Source organism: Carcharhinus amblyrhynchos, chromosome 35, assembly GCF_965287045.1.
Source record: "Carcharhinus amblyrhynchos chromosome 35, sCarAmb.v2.hapA, whole genome shotgun sequence".
In the NCBI taxonomy this organism is placed as follows: Eukaryota; Metazoa; Chordata; class Chondrichthyes; order Carcharhiniformes; family Carcharhinidae; genus Carcharhinus; species Carcharhinus amblyrhynchos.
This window is the reverse complement of record NC_137358.1, coordinates 16117899-16139304: the sequence shown is the minus strand read 5'-3', so window position 1 is coordinate 16139304 and position 21406 is coordinate 16117899. Positions and strand designations below refer to the sequence as shown.

The 21406-nt window shown below is 42.0% G+C and overlaps 1 protein-coding gene across 1 annotated transcript in view; it reads left to right on the top strand.

Moving 5' to 3' along the window:
- mei1 (meiotic double-stranded break formation protein 1) overlaps positions 1-21406 on the top strand; it is a 117068-nt gene that overhangs the window by 30353 nt on the left and 65309 nt on the right. Inside the window, exon 7 of the mRNA XM_080217361.1 lies at positions 18639-18740. Within this exon, the coding sequence (XP_080073487.1) occupies positions 18639-18740 (102 nt within the window). The remainder of the gene's footprint in view (positions 1-18638; positions 18741-21406) is intronic.

Sequence of the window (21406 nt, the reverse complement as noted above, 5' to 3'; positions counted from 1 at the left end):
GTGGGGGAAGTAAAAAGCAATATAACGATAGTTGAAGACAGTATAGTGAGGAGGATTGATAACATTCTCTGCAGCAAAGACTGAGAGTCCAGATGGTGGTTGTCAGTGTTTGGGACATCTGTCCAAGGCTTGAGAGGAACATACTGTGGGAGAGGGAGGATCAAACTGTGGCGGTCCATATAGATACCAGTGACATAGGAAAACTAAGGAGGAGCTTCTACACAGCCAATATGAGGAGCTATAGGCACTAAACCAAAAAGCAGAACCTCAAAGGTTATAATCTCTGGATTTATTGCACCATATACAAATTGGCATAGGCTACATAAAATTAGAGAATGAATACATGGCTCAAAGGCTGGTGTGCAAGAAGTGGGCACTGGTTAATGGGGCACAGGAACTAATCCTAGGATAAGTGAGGGCTATACCGTTGGGATGGTCTACACCTGAACCGTGCTGGGACCAGAGTCCTTGCGAACTGCATAATTAGGGACGTAGAGAGGGTTTGAAACTAAATAGTAGGGGCAAGGAATCAAATGTGTGAAGCTGTGGTAAATTGGAGTAGAGACATGGAAACGTAATAATATGGAAAAGGATAAACAAACTGATATGAAGAGCCAGAGTACAAGTCTGAGTAAATCAACAGATAAAGCTGGAGGTTACAAAAGGACAAAACTTAAGGCTGTTAACTGAATGCACATTGCATTTGAAGGCAATAATGCAGAGATTAATAGGTATGATCTAATAGCCATTAGAAAGACAGGCTGCAGAATGGCATATATTGGAACGTGAATATTGAAAGTTATATGACTTTTAGGAAATTAGGAAAAACTAATAAGGTTGGGATTCTGTTAATTAGAGACAACATGAGCACACTAAGTTCAGGACATAGAAACAGTTTGGATAGAGATTGGAATGGTAAAGGCATGAAGTTGCTTGGAGTGGTGTACAAACTCCCTAATAATATTCACACAGTAGGACAGATTATTAAATGAGACATAGTGGGAATTTGTCAAGAAAGGTACGGTGAGGAGATTTTCGTTTTTTTGATGGGCATCGCTGGCGAGGCCAGCATTTATTGTCCATCTCTTGTTGCCTTTGAGAAGGTGGTGGTGTGCTGCCTTCTTGAGTGGTTAATACAACTGAGTGGCTTATGAGGCCATTCCAGAGGGCATTTAAGAATCAACCACATTGCTATGGCCCTGGAGTCAGACCAGGTCAGGACAGCAGATTTCCTTCCCTAAAGGACATTAGTGGATGAGATTTGTTTTTCCTACGATCCATAATGGTTTCACGGTCATCAGTAGATTTTTAATACCAGATTTTTTTTTATTAAATTCAAATTCCACCATATGCCATGGCAGGATTTGAACCCAGGTCCCCAGAGCACTAGCTGAGTTTTTGGATTAATAGTCTAGCAATAATGCCACTAGGCCATGGCCTCCTCTACACAACATAAACTGGAATATTCAGATAGGAAAAGATAGCGTTGCTTTTAATTTTCCAAAATTCACTAGGTTTGGGGAAGGTTCCATTAAGTTGGAAAATAATAAATACAACCCTTTTAATCAAAAATGGAGGCAGATAGAAAGCAAGAAACTACAGGCCAGTTTGCTTAATATCTGTCTTAGGGAACATCTTAGACACTATTATGAAAGACTTTAACAAGGACTTAAAGAAGTTCAAGGCAATCAGGCAGAGTCAACATGGTTTGTGAAAAGAAAACCATGGCTGACCAGTTAATTGAAGTTCTTTGAAGGAGTCACTTGGGCTGTGGATAAAGTGGAACTGGTGGATGAACTGTACGTAGGTTGCCAGAAGGCAGTTGATAAAGGACCTTATTGAAGCTAATTGTGGAAAATAAAACCTTATTGTTTAGGTAGTAATATACTGGCATGGATATAAGATTGGCTAGCTAACAGGAAACACAGGCATAAATGGGTGAATTTTCTGATCGGCAGGATGTGACAAGTGGTATGCTATAGGGATTAGTGCTCTTAGGATGAGATTTAATGGCCTTGCTCGTCCCAAAACTAAAGTCCTGCCCGAGGTCAACAGATTTTTCCTGTGGCAGGTGGGATGGTAAAACTCCAGCCTTACAATTTATACGAATGATTTGGATGAAGGGACTGATAGTATGTCTGCTAAATTTTCTGATGATGCAAACGTAGGAAACTGAATTGTGAAGAGGACGTAACGTTACAAAAGTATATAGATAAGTTAGGTGAGTAGACAAAGATCTGGCAAATGGAGAATAATGTGGGAAAATGTGAGGTTACCTATTTTGTCAGGACAAATAAAAAAGAAGCATGTTATCTAAATGGTGAGAGATTGCAGATTTCGGAGATGCAGAGGGATCTGCCAACTTGATTTTCAAGTTTGCTGATGACACCACCATAGTGGGTCGGATCTCAAACAATGACAAAATGAAGTACAGGAATGAGATAGAGAGCCTGGTGAATGGGTGCAACAACAATAATCTCTCCCTCAGTGTTAACAAATGGAAGGAGATAGTCATTGACCTCAAGAAGTGTAGTGAAGAACGTGCCCTGTCTACACTAGTGGGGACCCACCAATGCCTTCACTTTCTCAGAAGACTAAGAAAATTTGGCATGTTAGCAATGATTCTCACCAGCTTTTACAGATGCACCATAGAAAGCATTCTTTCTGGTTGTATCACACTTGATATGGCTCCTGCTCTGGCCAAGACAGCAAGAAACTACAAAGGGTTGTGAATGAAGCCCAGTCCATCTCTCAAACCAGCCTCCCATCCATTGACTCCGTCTACGCTTCCCGCTGCCTCAGAAAAGCAGTCAGCATAATTAAGGACCCCTCACACACCGGGCATACTCTCTTCCACCTTCCGTTGGGAAAAAGATAAAAAGTGTGAGGTCACGTACTAACCGACACAAGAACAGCTTCTTCCCTGCTGCTATCAGACGTTTGAATGGATCTACCTTGCATTAGTTAATCTTTCTCTGCACTCGAGCTATGACTATAACACTACATTCTGCACTCTCCCCTTTCCTTTTCTATAAATGGTACGCTTTAACTGTGTAGCGTGCAAGAAACAATACTTTTTGTCGCATGTATTAGCATGTATGCTAATACATGCGACAATTAATCAAATGAAAATAGTGCAAGAGTAGCTTGTAGCAGCAGTGATTTGCTATGGTAATAGAATGTTAGTTTTTATTGCAAGGGAAATTGAATACAAAAGTATGCATCAGTTATATAGAGCATTAGTGAAACTATACTGTATACGGTATTGATCTTATTTAAGGAAAGACGTGAATGTGTTGGAAGCAGTTCAGAGAAAGTTTACTAGGTTAATACAAGGAGTGGGTGGGTTGTCTTAATGAAGAAAGGCTGGAGAGGCTAGGCTTGTTTTTAGCTCCTTCCACACAATTTTTTTTATTGAAGCCATCTACCTGATTTGATTTGATTTATTATTGTCACCTGTATTAACACACAGTGAAAAGCATTGTTTCTTGCGCTCTATACAGCCAAAGCTTATCGTTCATAGAGAAGGAAATGAGACAGTGCAGAATGTAGTGTTACAATCATAGAACGAGAGTAAAAGATAGTATTAGAAGGTATGCTGGGCACAGCTTGCAAGATCTGCCTCGCTCTGGCACCATCTTGGAAAAAAAACTCCCGGGGTGGAATTTGAGCCAGGGAACCGGTTTATGGTTTACAGATTCATTGACCACTAGGCCACAGGGGTAACCCCTCTGCTGGAGTTGAGAAAAGTAAGAGGTGATTTAATTGCAACATATAAAATTTGAGGGGACTTAACAAGGTGGATGTGGAGAGGAAGTTTAATAATAAAGGTTTGTCCAATTAAGACAGACGTGGAAAACAAACTGAGGGTAGAGACTTGGGAATTCTCTTCCTCAAAAGATGGTTGAAGTACAGTCTTTTGATTTCTTTGAGGCAGATGTAGATTGAATCTTGATAAGCATGGGGGTCAAAGATTGTCAGGAATAGGCAGAAACATGAATTTGTGACTGTGATGCTTATTGGAAATAAATGCTGGTTTTGCCAACGTTGCCCACTTCCCATGAAGACCAGCTGCTGCGGCCTGAGTGTACCTCCCTTTAAGAGAGCAGGCTGTTTAAAAGGTGAAGGCTTGCTGTACATTGTGCCAACCATGCATGCATCTAGGTCACTGCTGATCATGCAGCCAATCAGCAGCATGTTTTGTCCTGGGATGCCTGCTGGGATCATTTTTCTAAGCATTCAGCATGCAATTTGTGTGCTGCCAGGCTCAGCCTGACCAGGTGCATGTGAACCATGGTCTAACAGGTCTTATCAGGTTCTTGACGCACAATGTATTTGTAATACAACTTTGATTAAGGATTCCATTATCTTTTCTACCATTCAAGTTAAACTAATTGGTCTGTGGTTCCCTGGACTTGTTCTTTCTCCCTCCTTAAATATACCAATCACATTAGTTGCCTGCCAGCCCTCTGGCCCTATTTTCATTTCTAATGAGCTTTCATATACAAGTAGTTTGTTGCTGCTCTCTCTTCCCTAACTTATTTTAATATGCAAGGTTGCAATGCTGTTCAGTTTGATTTGTTTATCAATTATCTCTCCCCTTTCTATGTCTTTATATCATCTTTGATCTTCCTCTAATGTCATGCTCACCATCTTAGTCTCCCTATTGAATACCAAGACATAATTTAAAGCTGTTTATCTGTGAATTTATTGTTTACAATACTTAGTGATTCTAATCCCTGGCCTGACTTTTCTTATGTTATTAATGTATCTGCAAAATATTTTACTAACTTTCTTTTTATTCCTTGATACTTTAATTTCATAATCCTAGTTGTCGTCTTAATTTTTATGGACTTCTTTCCTAAACTTTGTGCTTCCCCTTTTGTCCTCTTCCCTTTTGTTATTTATGTATGCATTTTCTTTAATTTCAATATTATCCGCATTTCTTTATTCATCATGGTATGCTATTACTGCTTAATTTGTTTTTGCCTTTTGCTGGGTGGTATTTCTTCTGAACTCTGATCATAGTTTTAAAATTTTCCACAGTTGTTCTATTTTATTGATAAATTGGTAAACTTCTTCAGCTTGTGTTTCCTAGTTCCACTCTCATCATCCTTAATCAGCTTTTTTCAGTTCATCACTTTGTCTTACTTATGTCCTTCTCAATCTTTATCTTATACTTTATAATGTTGTGATTGCTAAGGCCTAGATGATTCCCTATGGTTAGATCTGCTGGGCAGGATTCGTGTTATCTTCTGGGTACTGTTATTTTCATCAAATCCCACCCCCTCTCCTTGCTTGTTTAAAGTCCTATCAATGACCCTATTAATCGTTTCCAGTAGGAAACGGTGACACAGTGGTTAGCGCTGCTGCCTGACAGCACCAGAGACCCAGGTTCAGTTCTAGCCTCGGGTGATTATCTGTGTGGAGTCTGCATATTCTCCCCGTGTCTGCATGGGTTTCCTCCAGGTGCTCCTGTTTTCTCCCACAGTCCACCGATGTGTAGGTTAGGTTGATTGGCCATGCTAAATTGCCCCTTAGTGTCAGGGGGATTAGCAAGGTAAATATGTAGGGTTATGGGGTAGAGCCCAGGTAGTCAGTGTAGGACCCAGATGGTCTGTAGTCAGTGCAGGCTCAATGGGCTGAATGACCTCCTGCACTGTAGAGATTCTATGAAACTGGTCCCACTCCAGTGTAGATAGACTCTGTCCTAGCAGTACAGATCCTTCCTGTCCCAGTCCTGGTGCCCATGTCCTGTGAGACAGAACCTTCTTTTCCGCTCCAATCTTTCAGCCACACAGCTCGGATAATAATCATGAAGCCCTGCTATTTAATTTGATCCCTAACTTTTGATATTCTGTGTGCAGGACCTTCTGCCTTTTATCCCCTAAGTCATTGATCCTAATGCGAATCACAGTAACTGGCTCTACTCCTTCCTTAGCACATTCCTCCCCTGTTGCATTGAGATATCATTTACCTATGTACCTGGTAGGTAACTTTTTAGAACCCCCCTGGTGTCGGATGCAACAGTATCCCAAAACCCAGAATGGTAACTTGGAATGCCGATTCTTAAGTGTTTATTTAGCAATTTTGTATAATGTAGGAAAGATATGTAACCCAGTGAGGAAAGACTGAGTCTTGTAATCATTCAATAAAAAGTATAGTTATTAAACTGAGACACAGAACAAGAAACTACATGCACATATTGTAAACCTGAATTAATCCCGTCCCATATCCATCTATGTTCTCAAACTCTGAGAATGCTCCTTTTCTCAAAACAACACCTCATAAGGTTTAACTTTATGAGCCAAATCCAGCTGGTAGTTATCACACACGATTTGTACCTTTATTTTAGGAAACTTCTTGTGGTTCAGCACAGAAGCTGAGATTTTTGAAGCTGCAGATTCTCAGCCTAGAAGCCTGCTTTTGAGAGAGCTTCTGTTTCCAGCTGGACGTGGCTATGATCTTAGTTGCTCATCAACTGTGCTTTTCTCTCCAGTACAGAACTATCAAGCTGTTGATAAATGTTGATCTTAACTAATTAAATAACTCCTTTCAGAAATGATACTTTTCGCATGTAAGTGTGGCATGCATTCTTATATCTCCACTTTGAACTCCCACCTTCTGTAGTTTTAATACCTATCATTCTATACTCTTATTGTTCTTCACAATATTTACATAAGAACATAAGAAATAGGAGCAGGAGTAGGCCATCTAGCCCTTCGAGCCTGCCCCGCCATTCAATAAGATCATGGCTGATCTGTCGTGGCTCAGTTCCACTTTCCCGCCCTCTCCCCATAACCCTTAATCCCCTCTCTTATCAAGAACCCATCAACCCGCTTCTTAAAAATATTTAGCGAGGCAGCCTCCACCACTTCAACGGGCAGAGAATTCCAGAGATTCACCACCCTTTGAGTGAAGAAGTTCCTCCTCAACTTTGTTCTAAACCGTCTCCCCTTTATCTTGAGGCTGTGCCCCCTAGTCCTACTGTCTTTTTTGAGCGGGAAGAGTCTCTCCACCTCTATCCTATCCATCCCATTCATCATCTTATACGTCTCAATGAGATCTCCCCTCATTCTTCTAAACTCTAACGAGTACAAGCCTAGTTTATTCAGCCTCTCCTCATAGCTCAATCCCTTCAACTCCGGCATCAGCCTAGTAAACCTCCTCTGCACTCCCTCCAAGGCCAAAATATCCTTGCGCAGGTGCGGCACCCAAAACTGCACACAGTACTCCAGCTGCGGCCTCACCAATGCCCTATACAGCTGCAGCAAGACCTCCCTACTTTTATATTCAATCCCCCTCGCTATGAAGGCCAGCATCCCATTCGCCTTCCTGACCACCTGCTGCACCTGCAAGCTGGGTTTTTGCGACTCATGCACAAGGACCCCGAGGTCCCTCTGCACCGTCGCCTGCTGCAGTTTTTCGCCACGTAAGTAATAGTCCTTCCTACCATTCTTCCTACCAAAGTGGACCACCTCACACTTGCCAACATTAAATTCCATTTGCCATTTCCTGGCCCATTCGCCCAGCCTATCTAGATCCTTCTGCAGACTCTCCACACCCTCCGCACAATTTGCCTTTCCCCCAATCTTGGTATTTACTGTTGTTCAGCTAATCTGCACATCAGAACTCCTCAGAGCAACTGAACCCTTATCAATTTCCTTTTATCCCATTTTTAAAATCTTTATTTTATCCTAGCTTCTTGACAGCGACACATACTTCTGAACTCTTGATTTTGATATGATTTGATTTATTTTCACATGTATTAACATTCAGTGAAAAGTATTGTTTCTTGCACACTCTGCAGACAAAGCATACCGTTCATAGAGAAGGAAACGAGAGAGTGCAGAATGTAGTGTTACAGTCATAGCTTGGGTGTCAGAAAGATCAACTTGCTTCAAGGTAGGTCCATTCAAAAGTCTGATGGCAGCAGGGAAGAAACTGTTCTTGAATTGGTTGGTCTGTGACCTCAGACTTTTGTATATTTCTGCCATCGGAAGAGAGAATGTCTAGGGTGAGTGAGGTCCTTGATTGTGCTGGCTGCTTTGCCAAGACAACGGGAAGTGTAGACAGAGTCAGTGGATGGGAGGCTGGTTTATGTGATGGATTGGGCTACATTCACAATCTTTTGTAGTTTCTTGCAGTCTTGGGCAGAGCAGGAGCCGTACCAAGCTGTGATACAACCAGAAAGAATGCTTTCTGTGGTGCATCTGTAACAGTTGGTGAGAGTCGTCATTAACATGCCAAATTTTCTTAGTCTTCTGAGAAGAGCAGAATTAGAGAGGAAACGAGAAATGTTTTCACCCAGAGGTTGATAGTGGTCTGGAACTCATTCTCTGACGGGGTGGGAGATGCAGAAATCTTTATTGCATTTAAAAAGTACATGGCAATGTGCTGAAGTGTTGTAACCTATAAGGCTATGAACCAAGACCTGGAAAATGGTATTAAGCTAGACAGCTGTTTTTCAGAAGTGATTGGTTGAATGGCCTCCTTCTATATTGTAGATTTTTACGATTATATGGCCCCTTCCATCCCCTCTCAGGGCAGTTGTAGATTTCTTGTGTCAGGTTGCTGATGAATTTGTGGATCATTTTTTGTCTACAGAAGATATTCATTTTGTCTAAGCAGAGCAATGATTTGTTGGATTTGCACATATTTTGGTTTTGACACAATTAGTTTGGCTGCATCCATGGCTGGTAGGACTTCAGTAATGGAAAGTAAGCTGGCACCATCTGCCTGACAACATGCTCAGTCCACATTGTTCTAAGGGCTAGTTGGCCTACTCCTCCTATTTCTTATGTTCTTATGTTCTAACCCTTCTTTCCCACTGCTGCTATATCTTCTCAATTGAATTTAAACATCTTCTTTCCTCACCCAAGACTGGATCTCTCAGAATTTTTTCTTTTAGCTCAATTGCATCACAACCATAAAGGAGGGGGATTGAAGAGTGAAGGTTTGACATGATGGGGCTGAAGAGGCTGGTGGAGTGACATTTGACATGCTCCTGAAGCAAGAACGAGAGAGGTAGAGATATGCCCGTAGCCAGTTTTGGATGTTGTGTTTGCAAGAGTCCAGTCGTGTGAAGCTGCATCACAAGGATTGTTAAAGGTGAGCCAAGGTGACAGTATTGTCAGTTACTGTCACCTTGACTCTCCTTTGCACATGTGAAAAATTCAAGAGTGTTGAAAACTGGAGTAATTCACGCTGTTTATGTTTTCAGTGGGAGCTCACGCTAGAATCTCCACACTCTGCACTGCATCGGTGTGACAATCGTTAGATTTCAGGGGGTGGGGCCTATTCCTGCAGAGGAGGCTGAAACCAGTGGGCCTCTGCGCGTATGTAAGTAGCTCTGAACTGGCAGCTTCCCGTTTCCCGACCAGCTCGTTCGCTGGCCAGCCCTCTGACCATTCCCAGGCTCAGCCCCAAACCTCCACCTCTTTCCCACTGATCAATGACCTCTTTCCTGCCCCTATCGATCCTCATGCAGAGTAGCAGTGGGATCCCCCCATTCCCACTGGTTGCTTCGCCTGCCATATGTCTGGTGGGCAGTGCCAAGATGCTGCCTGGGAATGGGGACTTCTCCCTTGGGCATTGCAGGGGCACAGACTGGTACTGCCGGGGGCACCACTCCTGTGCCATCTGACCTCCTGGCAGTACCAGTCTGTGCCCCTGCAATGCCCAGTTCCCTGAAAGTGGGGATCTATTGTAATTCCCACTGGAGTGAAACACTCTGGTGGGGTGGAAAAGGCTTGTAGAATTCAGCCTCAGATCAGCTAATCACATTAAAATGACATTAAACTTAGAAAGAAATAACTTACCTGTGCTGCTGCCAGTTTCCAGCGTGGATCTGACAGCGCTGGAAATCCAGCACTGGGAGATGAGCGTGTGGCAGGAATGTATGTGTGAATCCCGTGCATACCCGGATATGAGATTCTCCCACCATGCTGCGCTAGAAAACTATTGCCTGCACTAGGTGTTCCCAGGCATAATCTGAGAACCTTGGTGTGTTCTCCGTACTTATTTCAGCTATACATCTCCTTCCAAAGATGGCTCCCTGGTACCTACAACCAGAATTCTTCCCCCTCCCCTGCCCCCTTAATGAAGCTGGCTGCTTTTAAATGGTATCATAGATGCCCTATATTCAGTTTCCTTGCAGCTGATGAGTAGCATGGTATGCTAGTTGCATATCTGATATAATAAGGCAGCATGGATATTACGAATTGAATCGGTTATCTGAGTCAATGTGTACAGTGCCTCACCCTTTCATGTCTGATTTGAATGCAATTGGATTTCTATAAGCACATGTAAAATTCCAGAAGTTTGGTGCCCAAAGGTAAAACTATTTTGAGTGATATCTTTTTTAAAAAATTCTGCTGGGGTACCCAGAACGAATAAGCTAAAAATATGCATGCTTCATTTTTGCTAGTGTTAAGAATTAGGGAAAATTAAGATTAAAAACAAAGTGGATAAAACTTTGTTTTATCCAGACAGTGGATAAAAGTACAAAAAACTGGGAGTTGATTAGAGGCAGACGTCTGGAGAAGTGATGAAATGTCAATCCATTGCTGGAAACACGAGTGTTTACGTGTATGACTAGAGAAAACGATGAGGCTATACAAGGAATAACTTCAAAGTGGACATATGAGGAAACTAACACATAGTTGCCAAAAGCCAACTCCACAGGGTGGAAAACATCAAAGACGAAGAAATGGTATAACTATAGAAAACTAAGGGAACACTGCTAACAGCAGTTGCAGGCCAGAATCTTACAGCTGTTCATGCCAGCTGCAGTGAACAGGGATTTGGCTAGGTGCAAGGCTCTGTAACCTTGTGGTGTGGTATGAATGGTCGGTAAGATCACACCCGTGGTCTCCCAAAACAAGGAGCCATTTTCAGCCTTCGCTGAACCAGAAGACTGTTTGCTAGATGTGAGCACCTTGCATACGCGCGTGTCTGTCTGTGCGTGTGCACGTGAATGATTCTGCTGGATTTAGCTCATAGTGTTACTTGGGAAAGGGGGTATCTCAGAGTTTAGATAATGTAAAGCTTTACAACGAACCTTTGTTGTTAGCTGACTTGACGTTAGAGGTTACCTTGGGCGGCCTGTGAGATGTGAAACCTGCTTGTTTGCTTCTGCAGCAGTTGACAATTATACCCCTGCTCTCTTTGGTTCTGCTCACTGTACATTGGGCCATCTGTCCCCCTCACATTCCTGGCTCTCAAAAATTATCTGTCATCTTAGTGAACTGCTTCCTGATGATAGGGCCATTTACATCTGATCTTATCTAGCTATCTGTTAATCTTGTTATTGGGGAAAAGGATGCATTTTATCAGTCCCTTTGAATGCAGACAGCTGCTGTCGTCAGGCAGATTCTCCTTGTTGCTAGGTAGATTACATCCCATCATTCCCTTTTGTTAATTCTGGGTCTGGCACATCCGTGATAGTAGTTGGGATCACGGGTTAGTTTCTTGAAAAATTATGCATGTATAGTCTTCAGTGTACTTCCTCTTTTTGTAGGTTTTATTTTTCTTTCAAGTTAATATTCTTTATTTGCAAAAGTTTATTTATTGTCACAAGTAGGCTTTAAGTGGATGGCTCAGTGGCAGTGGTTAGCATTGCTGTCTCACAGCACCAGAGACCCAGGTTCAATTCCGGTCTCAGGTCATTATCTGTGTGGAGTCTGCATATTTGTGTGGTGTCTGCATGTCTGTGTGGGTTTCCTCCGGGTGCTCCGGTTTCCTCCCACAGTCTAAGGTGTGTGGGTTAGGTTGATTGGCCATGCTAAATTGCCCCTTGTGTCATAGGGATTGACAGGGTAAATATGTGGGGTTACAGGAATAGGGCCTGAGGGATTGTGGTTGGTGCAGACTCAGTGGTCCAAGTGGCCTCCTCCTGTGCTATTGAAATTCTATGATGAGCAACACTGCAATGAAGTTACTGTGAAAATCCCCTAGTTGCAATACTGTGGTGCCTGTTCGTGGAATTTAGCACATCTTTCAGATTGTGGGAGGAAACTGGAGGAAACCCACGCAGACATGGAGAGAACATGTAGACTCCGTACAGACAGTGACCCAAGCCGGGAGTCAAACCTGGGTCCCTGGCACTAAGGAAGCAGTGCCTACCACTGTGCCACAGTGTTGCCCACCTGGACGATGACTCTTTTTCTTGTACATCATTCCTCACATAGCAAAAAAAAGGCTGATGTTCCAAGTTACCCTTTTAAGTTTTGGGGGCACCCTCATATGCAAGATGGACGAGGTTCTTAACAGTGAGTTTGCAGTAATCCAGTTACCATTCTAAGTTAAGCATTTAGTAAACTGTAACCTACCATTGATACATTTTAGGGGAAGCTCAATAATAACATGACAGATAGCAGGATATGATGGTAAAGTTAGATCAAGTAACTTGAAGGAGGCTTGTGTAGTGCAGTAAAACCAGCATTGACCAATTAGACAATGTTTTGTGTCTGTGTTATACATTCTATGAAAACAGGAAAATTTACCTTAAGTTAGTTCCAAATGAAAAGTTGGTTTTGGTCTGAAGCATTTATTATCAATACATGATTGTAATTTATTTTATTTAAGCGATGCTCCTGGAACATATGCGAGTAGGACTGGCCTACCCTGATGAAACAGTAAAGGCGACAGTATGCTATATTTTCTGTACGCTCTACAATTACCCATCTGTTGCTGAAAAGCTATCCATGCACTTCAATGAGAGACTATGCAAACTTTTCGTATCAATCATGGAGGCAGCACAGACAAAAGAACTGCAAGTAAACTCCCTTGGTAAGTGTGCAATGTTTTGCAGCGTATAACATTCCCTGTGTCACAGTTTAGTTTTGGTTATTTGTTTGCTTGCCATGTTTGTTTATTTGGGAAATGGTTTTGTTTTTAGTTAAATGATTTTTCTTGTTCACATTTTTATGCAGATAATTATGGATTATGAACCTCTAATGTAATATAGTGAGATGATGGCATAGTGATAATATCACTGGAGTAAACCAAAGACCTAGCCTAAGGATGTGGGGAAGTGGGTTCAAATCCCATCATGGCAGCTGGTAGAATTAACCAATTAATAAATGTGAAATTGAAAGGTAGTCTCAGTGGAAGAAGCCAGAGAATGGTTGTGGAGGATTGCTTCTCTGAGTGGAGGCCTGTGACTAGTGGTGTGCACAGTAAAAAGTCTGACTTTACGCCAGTCCAACGCCGGCATACCCACATCATGACTAGTGGTGTGCCACAGGGATCGGTGTTGGGTCCATTGTTGTTTGTCATCCAGATCATTGATATACATGACAATGTGGTAAACTGGATCAGCAAATTTGCTGATACAAATATTGGAGGTGTAGTGGACAGTGAAGAAGGTTTTCTAAGCTTGCAGAGGGATTTGGACCAACTAGAAAAATGGGCTGAAAAATGGCAAATGGAATTTAACGCAGACAAGTGTGAGGTATTGCACTTTGGAAGGACAAACCAAATTAGAACATACAGGGTAAATGGCAGGACTCTGAAGAGTGCAGTTGAACAGAGGGATCTGGGAATACAGGTACAGAATTTCTTAAAAGTGATGTCACAGGTGGATAGGGTTGTAAAGTGTGTTTTTGGTACATTGGCCTTTATAAATCGGAGTATCAAGTATAAAAGTTGGAGTGTTATGGTACGATTATATAAGGCATTGGTGAGGCCGAATTTAGAGTATTGTGTATAATTTTGGTCTAGTTACCGGAAGGATGTAAATAAGGTTGAAAGAGTGCCGAGAAGGTTCACAAGGATGTTGCCAGGACTTAAGCTGAGTTACAGAGAGAGATTGAATAGGTTAGTACTTTATACCCTGGAGCATAGAAGAATGAGGGGAGATTTGATAGAGGTGTATAAGATTTTGATGGGTGTAGATAGAGTGAATGTAAGCATGCTTTTTCCACTGAGGCTAGGGGAGAAAAAAACCAGAGGGCATGGGTTAAGGGTGAAAGGAGAAAAGTTTAAAGGGAATATTAGGGAGGGCTTCTTCACGCAGAGAGTGATGGGAGTGTGGAATGAGCTGCAGGATAAAGTGGTAAATGCGGGATCACTTTTAGCATTTAAGAAAAACTTGGACAGGTTCATGGATGAGAGGGGTGTGGAGGGATATGCTCCAAGTGCAGGTCAGTTGGAATAGGCAAAAAATGGTTTGGCACAGACAAGAAGGGCCAAAAGGCCTGTTTCTGAGCTGTAATTTTCTGTGGTTCTAATGGTGACCATGACAACTATCTTCAATTGCTGTAAAGACCATTTATTTCACTAAGGTGGTCTGCTCCAGCCTAAAAGTGGCGCCAGACCCAGAGTGGTGGTGATGACCCTTATCTGCTCTGTTCTCTGACATGAAAAAAAAGTTTAAAGTTTATTTATTAGTCCCAAGTAGGCTTACATCAATAATGAAGGTACTGTGAAAATCCCCTAGTCGCCACACTCCGCCGCCTATTCGGGTACACAGAGGAGGAATTTAGCATGGCCAATGCAACTAACCAGCACGTCTTCTGGAGTGTGGGAGGAAACCGGAGCACCTGGAGGAAACCTATGCAGACATGGGGAGAAATGCAGTTTCCACACCTTGCCAGTGACACCCACATCCCATGAAAGAATAAAGTAAAATATATGATGGTAACCTCTGACATTTTGTTTTGTCATCAGTTTTCTTTTTACTTTATGGTTAGCACTGCTGCCTCACAACGCCAGGGACCCGGGTTCGATTCCAGCTTGAGTCACTGTCTGTGTGGAGTCCGCACGTTCTCCCTGTGTCTGTGTGGGTTTCCTCTGGTTCCCCCTAAATTCTCCCTCAGTGTACCCGAAAAAGCGCTGGAGCATGGCAACTAGGGGATTTTCACAGTAATTTCATTGCACTGTTAATGTAAGCCTGCTTGTGACTAATAAATAAACTTTAAGATGAGTAAGATGAATCCAAAAGGTTATTGCTTTTACAACATTGTGTTTGGGCCAGGAGAAGCAGGATTTATGAATGCCCAACAAGAAAATCTCTACAGATCCTCTAATTAGCTGACACTACATCCCCATCTCCACCACAATTCCCATGTTTCCTCTTTTCTGACCTCCATGATCATAGAATCCCTACAATGCAGAAGGAGGCCATTTGGACCATCAAGCTTGCACCAACAACAATTCCATCCATGCTTATCCCCCTGACACTAAGGGGCAATTTAGCATGGCCAATTAACCGCACATCTTTGGAGTGTGGGAGGAAACTGGAGCACCCAGAGGAAACCACGCAGTCGCGGGTTGAACTCCACACAGTCACCCAAGGTCAGAATTGATCCCAGGTCCCTGGTGCTATGAGACAGCAGTGCCAACCACTGTGCCACCGTGTGGCCCTCTCTACCCTAGACCTCCACGTACTCGCAGAATGGTTACAACATAGTGGAGACCATTTGGCCCGTTATGTCCCTGTTATCTGTCTGCAAGATCAAGTCACCTACTCTCACTTCCCCACCCTTCTTTCCCCATGGTTCTGCAATTTGTTATCTTTTCAGTTAATTATTTAATTCTCTCTTGAAGGCATTGTTTGTACCTGTCTCTATCACATTCTCGGGTAGTGCATTCCAGATCCTAGTCAGTTGATGCGTAAAAGTTTTTCCTCGTGTCGCCATTGGTTCTTTTGCCAATTATCTTAAATCAGTGTCATCTGGTTTGCGACCCTTCCTCAATGAGAGCAGTTTCTGCATATATACTCTGTCCAGACAGCTCATGATTTTAAATACCTCTATCAAATCTTTTAATCATCTATTCTCCAAGGAGAAAAACCCCTGCTTTTCCAGTCTATCCTAGACATTTGTAATTTAAGCTACATGGAACCGATTTCATAAGAATTGTGAGAATTAGAAGCAGAAGCACGCAATTTGGTCCCGCACGCTTGCTCTACCATTTAATACGATCATGGCTGATCTCATGCCCATTCACCAGAACTCTTCAAACCCTTACTAATTAAAAATCTGTCCACCTCTTCTGTAAATTTACTCAAAGTCCCATCACCCACCACGCTCTGGGTTAGTGAATTCCACAGACTCGTGACCCTTTGAGAGAAGTAGTTTCTCCTCATCTATTTTAAATCTGCTACCCCTTATCCTAAAATTATGACCACTTATTCTAGATTGCCCTACACAAGGAAACATACTTTCCATGTCTATTTTGTCAATCCCACTTATCATTAATACCTTGTGAATATTTTCTGCACTCTCCCCAAGGCCTTCACATCCTTAGTGTGGCGCCCAGAACTGGATATACCACTCCAGTTGAAACTAAAAGTTTTATCATAGCTTCCTTGCTTATGTACCCATATTTATAAAGTCCAGGATCCTCTTTATTAACTGCATTGTAAACTGCCCTGACACTTTTAATGGTTTGTGCACATCTACCCCCAAGGTTTCTGTGCTCCTGCACCTCCCTTTAGAATTGTACACTTTTTTACTGGCTGTTCTCCTTTGTTCGACCAAATGAATCACTTTGATTTTTGGCCCCTAAACTCCATGATCATGATGCTTCTGATCTCTGTGAACTCTGTGATTTCCCCCTCTCCCTGTACCTACTTTCTGCACTCCAACTGCAGCCTTTTGCTACATGCTTTCCTGATCGTTAGGTCATTTGTCAATCAGGCTGGCTGATAAGCAAGAAATCTAGTGAAATTACAAAACGTCTTGTTATTAACATCAGCTAGACATCCAGGAAACCCATGTGGCTTTCCCCTCTAGATAACCACCCACCTTCCTCTAACCACCTCCACTTGTAAAGTAGGGACTTTGATATGTCTACAGATTACTGAAATGAATCCAGTCATAAAGATTGAGAATTCTTTCCTTCTCTACTTCTGCTACACAAACAAATGTAACATGGCTAGAAAATGTCAGCTGATTCATCAGGCCAATTGCCTATTCAATTGGAAAGGATGGGAAGTTGGCAACTTTCTTGCAGCTAAATTACCCAGGGCAGTTTAACTACCCATCTGTCTGGCAGATAGGATTAAATCCCCTCCATGATCTCAGCAGGTGTCAGCACCAAGATGAAGTTTCTACTTCTGTTTCACAGTGTTACTGCAGACCTCCCAATGGCTGACTCAGAACTTGCATTGAAACCTTAGAATATATTTACTCTTCAGCTTGGCCACTTACATAAAGAATGGTGTAAAAGACAGATGGATGGGAAGGGTTAAGAGCAGTGAAACACTGTTTTTAAAATAGTGAGAGAAAAGTAAGTAAAACAGCTTAGAATGTTTAGGTGACAAAATAGTGATTAAAAAAAATGTAGCTTAAATAAATGTTGGTCCCTTAGAGGCAGACGTTATGAGAAATGGTCATATTTTTGTGCTTGTCTTCTCAGTGGAAGGAATAAATTACATAGCAGAAATAGAGGGGGCAATGAAAGGAACATAAGGTCATTAATATTGGCTGAGAAAAACTATTGGAGAAACTTAAACCTAATGGCCTTCATCCTAATGGGGTCCTAGAACAAGTAGCCACAGAGACTTCTGAAATCTGTAGATGCTAATGCAGTCCTTCAAGGGGAGGTGATGGTGTAGTGGTATTGTCAGTGGAATTAATCCAGAACTCAAGGTAACTGGGGCGTTTTTAAGTTGGCAGGTCAGTACTACTGAAATGCAGTAAGAACCAGTGCTGAGCTTTCAGCTATTTACAACCTGGCTGGAGAGACAGAAAGTAATGCAGAAAATAAGTTTGCTAAAGATGCAGAGGTAGGTGGGAGGAGGACACATTGGCTGGAAAAAGGTAGGTTAAATGAGTGGGCAACAAGGTGACAGAGTATAAGCGTGGCAGTGTGAAGTTATTCATATTGATTGCAAAAATAGAAAAACAATATTTTTAAAAGGCTTAATTTTAGCTTAGTTTAGAGGGACTTGGGTGTACTTAAAGAAGGAACACAGAAAATTTGCATTCAGATTAGGCCAGCAGTTAGGAAGACAAACTGCACCTTAGCCTTTATTGTGAAGGGATTGAAGTATAAGAATAAGATTGAATTACTACAATTATACAATTTGGTGAGACCATACATGGAGTAGTGTGTGCAGTTTCAGTCTCCAGGTAAGGATGTACTTTGGAGATGGCCCAGTGAAAGTTAATTGATTGGACCATGTGATGAGAGGGTTGTCTTATGAGGAGAGGGTTAAACTGAGCTTTTGCTCTCTGGAGTTTGGAAGAACAAGAGGTGATTTTACTGAAGCACACAAGATTCTGAAAGGGCTTAACAAAGAGTTTGATTTGTTCTGGTGGTTGAATCTAGAACATGGGAACACAATCTCAGGATCTGGGGTTGATCATTTAGGACTGAGATGAGGAAAATTTTTCTTGTTCAGAGGACTGCGAATCTCTGCAATTCTCCAGCCCAGAAGAATGCTGATACCCCATTGTTGAGTATATCTAAGGCTGACACAGACAAATGTTTGGTGTCTTGGAATCGAGGCATACGTGAAAATCATAGAAAAATGAAATTGAAGCAGAAGATCAGGAATGATTGAATTGAATGGCGGAGCAGGCTCAAGGAGTTGGAAGCCTTCTCTTCCTATTTGTTATTATGTTCTTACTAAAAACAAACAAATATCTTTTAACATATAACTTTGTTCTTTCATGTGAATGTAGGGTTTCTGAAACATCTCCTGCAGTTTAGACAGCTTGTGACTGTTATGATGGGTTCATATGAGACTGAAGAAGTATCGCCTGAGGATGAAGTAATTTCTCAAGGTATGGTGCCACAAAGCCTTTACATGGTGACGGGGGGAAATAAAATGAATAATGATGGACAAAAAAAAACTTCTGTTCTTTTTTAGCCTGTCCTATAGAAGTATGGTGTCTTCTGCATCACTCCCATAAGATCATATGGTTTTCAAGCAAGGTGGGAAGTGGCAAAATCTGAGGCCAATTTATAGACTCTTTGTAGTTGCCTTAGTTGATAGAAACTAGCCCGATAGGTCACACTGATTTCATGTCATGCTGTACTGACCTTTTTAAAAAAGTGAAATGCACCCCATTCAGAAACAGGCCCAGCTCTCTGTGTTTGCTGCAGGAGCCAGCAGCTTGTTCCATATTCTATGGGAAAAGCACCTCCTGAAATGCAGCCTAGCTGTGGCCTTTTATAACTTGAAATTATAACACCTATGGTGATCCTCAACTTTTAAGTGACAAAAGATGTCTATGCGAATAAAGTATATTCCCTTATCATCCAGTAAATTTGGTCAAATCATCTCTTAAGTCTATGCTTCTCTAAAGTGTAGGCTCCCATTTTGAGCCAACTTGATAAATGAGCTACTTTAAACTGGAAATTAATCTAGTGGCTGTATTTAGCACTTTTTTCCAAGATTCAATGTCACCCACCATGAAGGACACAGTCATCAAACTTAATTATTGCCTTTTACAAGTACAATATAGCATTCCTATTGAAATTCTTATGGCGGAGTGGGCAAACAGATCTAGTTTCCCCAAGAGTGTAATCCAGTTGCACAAGCTGTTCGGGTATAATCTATGGTGATCTTTGTGTGAAGAAAGATCACAGAAGTAGCTTAAGACGAGGATTTTAAGTTCTAATAAATTCGAGGACAGTGAGTGAGATGATAAATCTGCAAGGACAGGAGTGATTGTAGGGATCAGTGAGAGATTAGCGATAGGTGTGGAACCAAAAGAAAACACTGGAAAATCTCAGCAGGTCTGGCAGCATCTGTAAGGAGTGAAAAGAGCTGATGTTTTGAGTTCAGATGACCTGTCATCTGGATTCGAAACATCAAAACCCCTCAACTCTCCCCTCCACTAATAAAATAAGACGCCTTGTTAATGGCACTATTCCTGTCACTTGGCTGCCAGCTATAGGCTAATTGATGTCCTTCAGTGGTCAATTAAAGGCTACTTAAGGACTTGGTCCTACCCGCACAAATGTTTTTCTATAACTGGGGAGCATCATGCCAAATATCCAGGCTGTTAGGTGAAACCTGGTGGCCTTGAGACTAGGCCAGTGGTGGTGGGAGTGGTGGGTGACTCCTGTTCGGGCCCCAAGGTATTCTTCCCCACTTCACTACATTTTTTCCTATCCCCTCCTATGTGTAACTTTGCCCAGGATTTTTGTTTCTCCATAGGGGTCATGTTTACAGTGCATTTTGTGAGCCACAGTGGAGTGCATGAGGAGTGTGTGTGCAGAGATAGGCCAAGTTAGAGGGCCTGCCTTGGTTCTCCAGCACATCCAATTTGCAAGGTAAATGCCCCCTAACCTCACACCCTCTCCCCTCCACCCCCCACCCATCTGTTATGCTACCCCATGCCCTTTCACATCTTCTGTGCTACTTTCTGCCACCTCAGATCACCCATATCACTTTCATGCCCCCCTCACCCCATCGACCCCATGCCCTCTCACATTGCCATGTCAGCTTCATATCCCCTCACTCACCATCATACCCCAATCAGATCCTCATGCCTTTTAATACCCTGCCACCCCATGGGGCCAGTTTTCCCGTTCTGCCCACCACGGGAATCATAGCGGGTGAGGGGTGGACCATTGGAAAGGTCCATTGACCTAAGGTAGGATTTTCTGGAGTTGGGGCATGCACAGATGGAAAATCCAGCCTTGATCTCTCATGTATCTTCCATAGGCTCTTACCCAGTATGAGCCTGTACAGTTCACAGGAGCCACGAGATTAACCATGGGAATTTTAAAATTAAAGAAGAAATTAAACTTATAATAATCCAATAAAACTTTGATTTGAAACACTATTATAGATACTGGAATAAACTACTCAAATGCAAAACATTTGTAATCCTTTAATTACCTATTCTGCTTGTCAACATATAAAAAATACACATCAAAGGCATATTCTGTTACTACAGCCTTTTAAAGGTTTAAATTGTTCTTGGGTTAACAGGTTACGGTGCTGATCTGAAACCTTGATAAGCTTTGGATACCCAATCAAGCATCCATAATGGCTACAGTTGTCATAACAAGAGCATACCGTTACATTGCCTGAAACTCTTGGAACAGAATGATGTCCCACTTCCATTTTGAAGCATTTTGTGCCTAATAATCAATGGAGGGGAGCAGGTGCTGGGATTTTTTTCAACTTGCAAATGTGTGTTTTTTTAACATGGCCTGAGCTGTCTGTTGATTTAAATCACAGCACAAGACATGACAGCAGAGTTTGATGGGCCATATTTTATACTTTTTAATGCATTATGGCACTTCTGACAATTGGAACACTACTGTAACACATGATAGCAATTACGCATTATTGGTCAATGTAAGAGTTGATTTAACTATGATGAATCACTGTATTAAAACGCATCCACATTATAGTACAGCACCTAATAGCAACATTTAAATGTTTGCAAACTCATTACGCACTTTTCAGAATGTTCTTGATTCTTCAGCA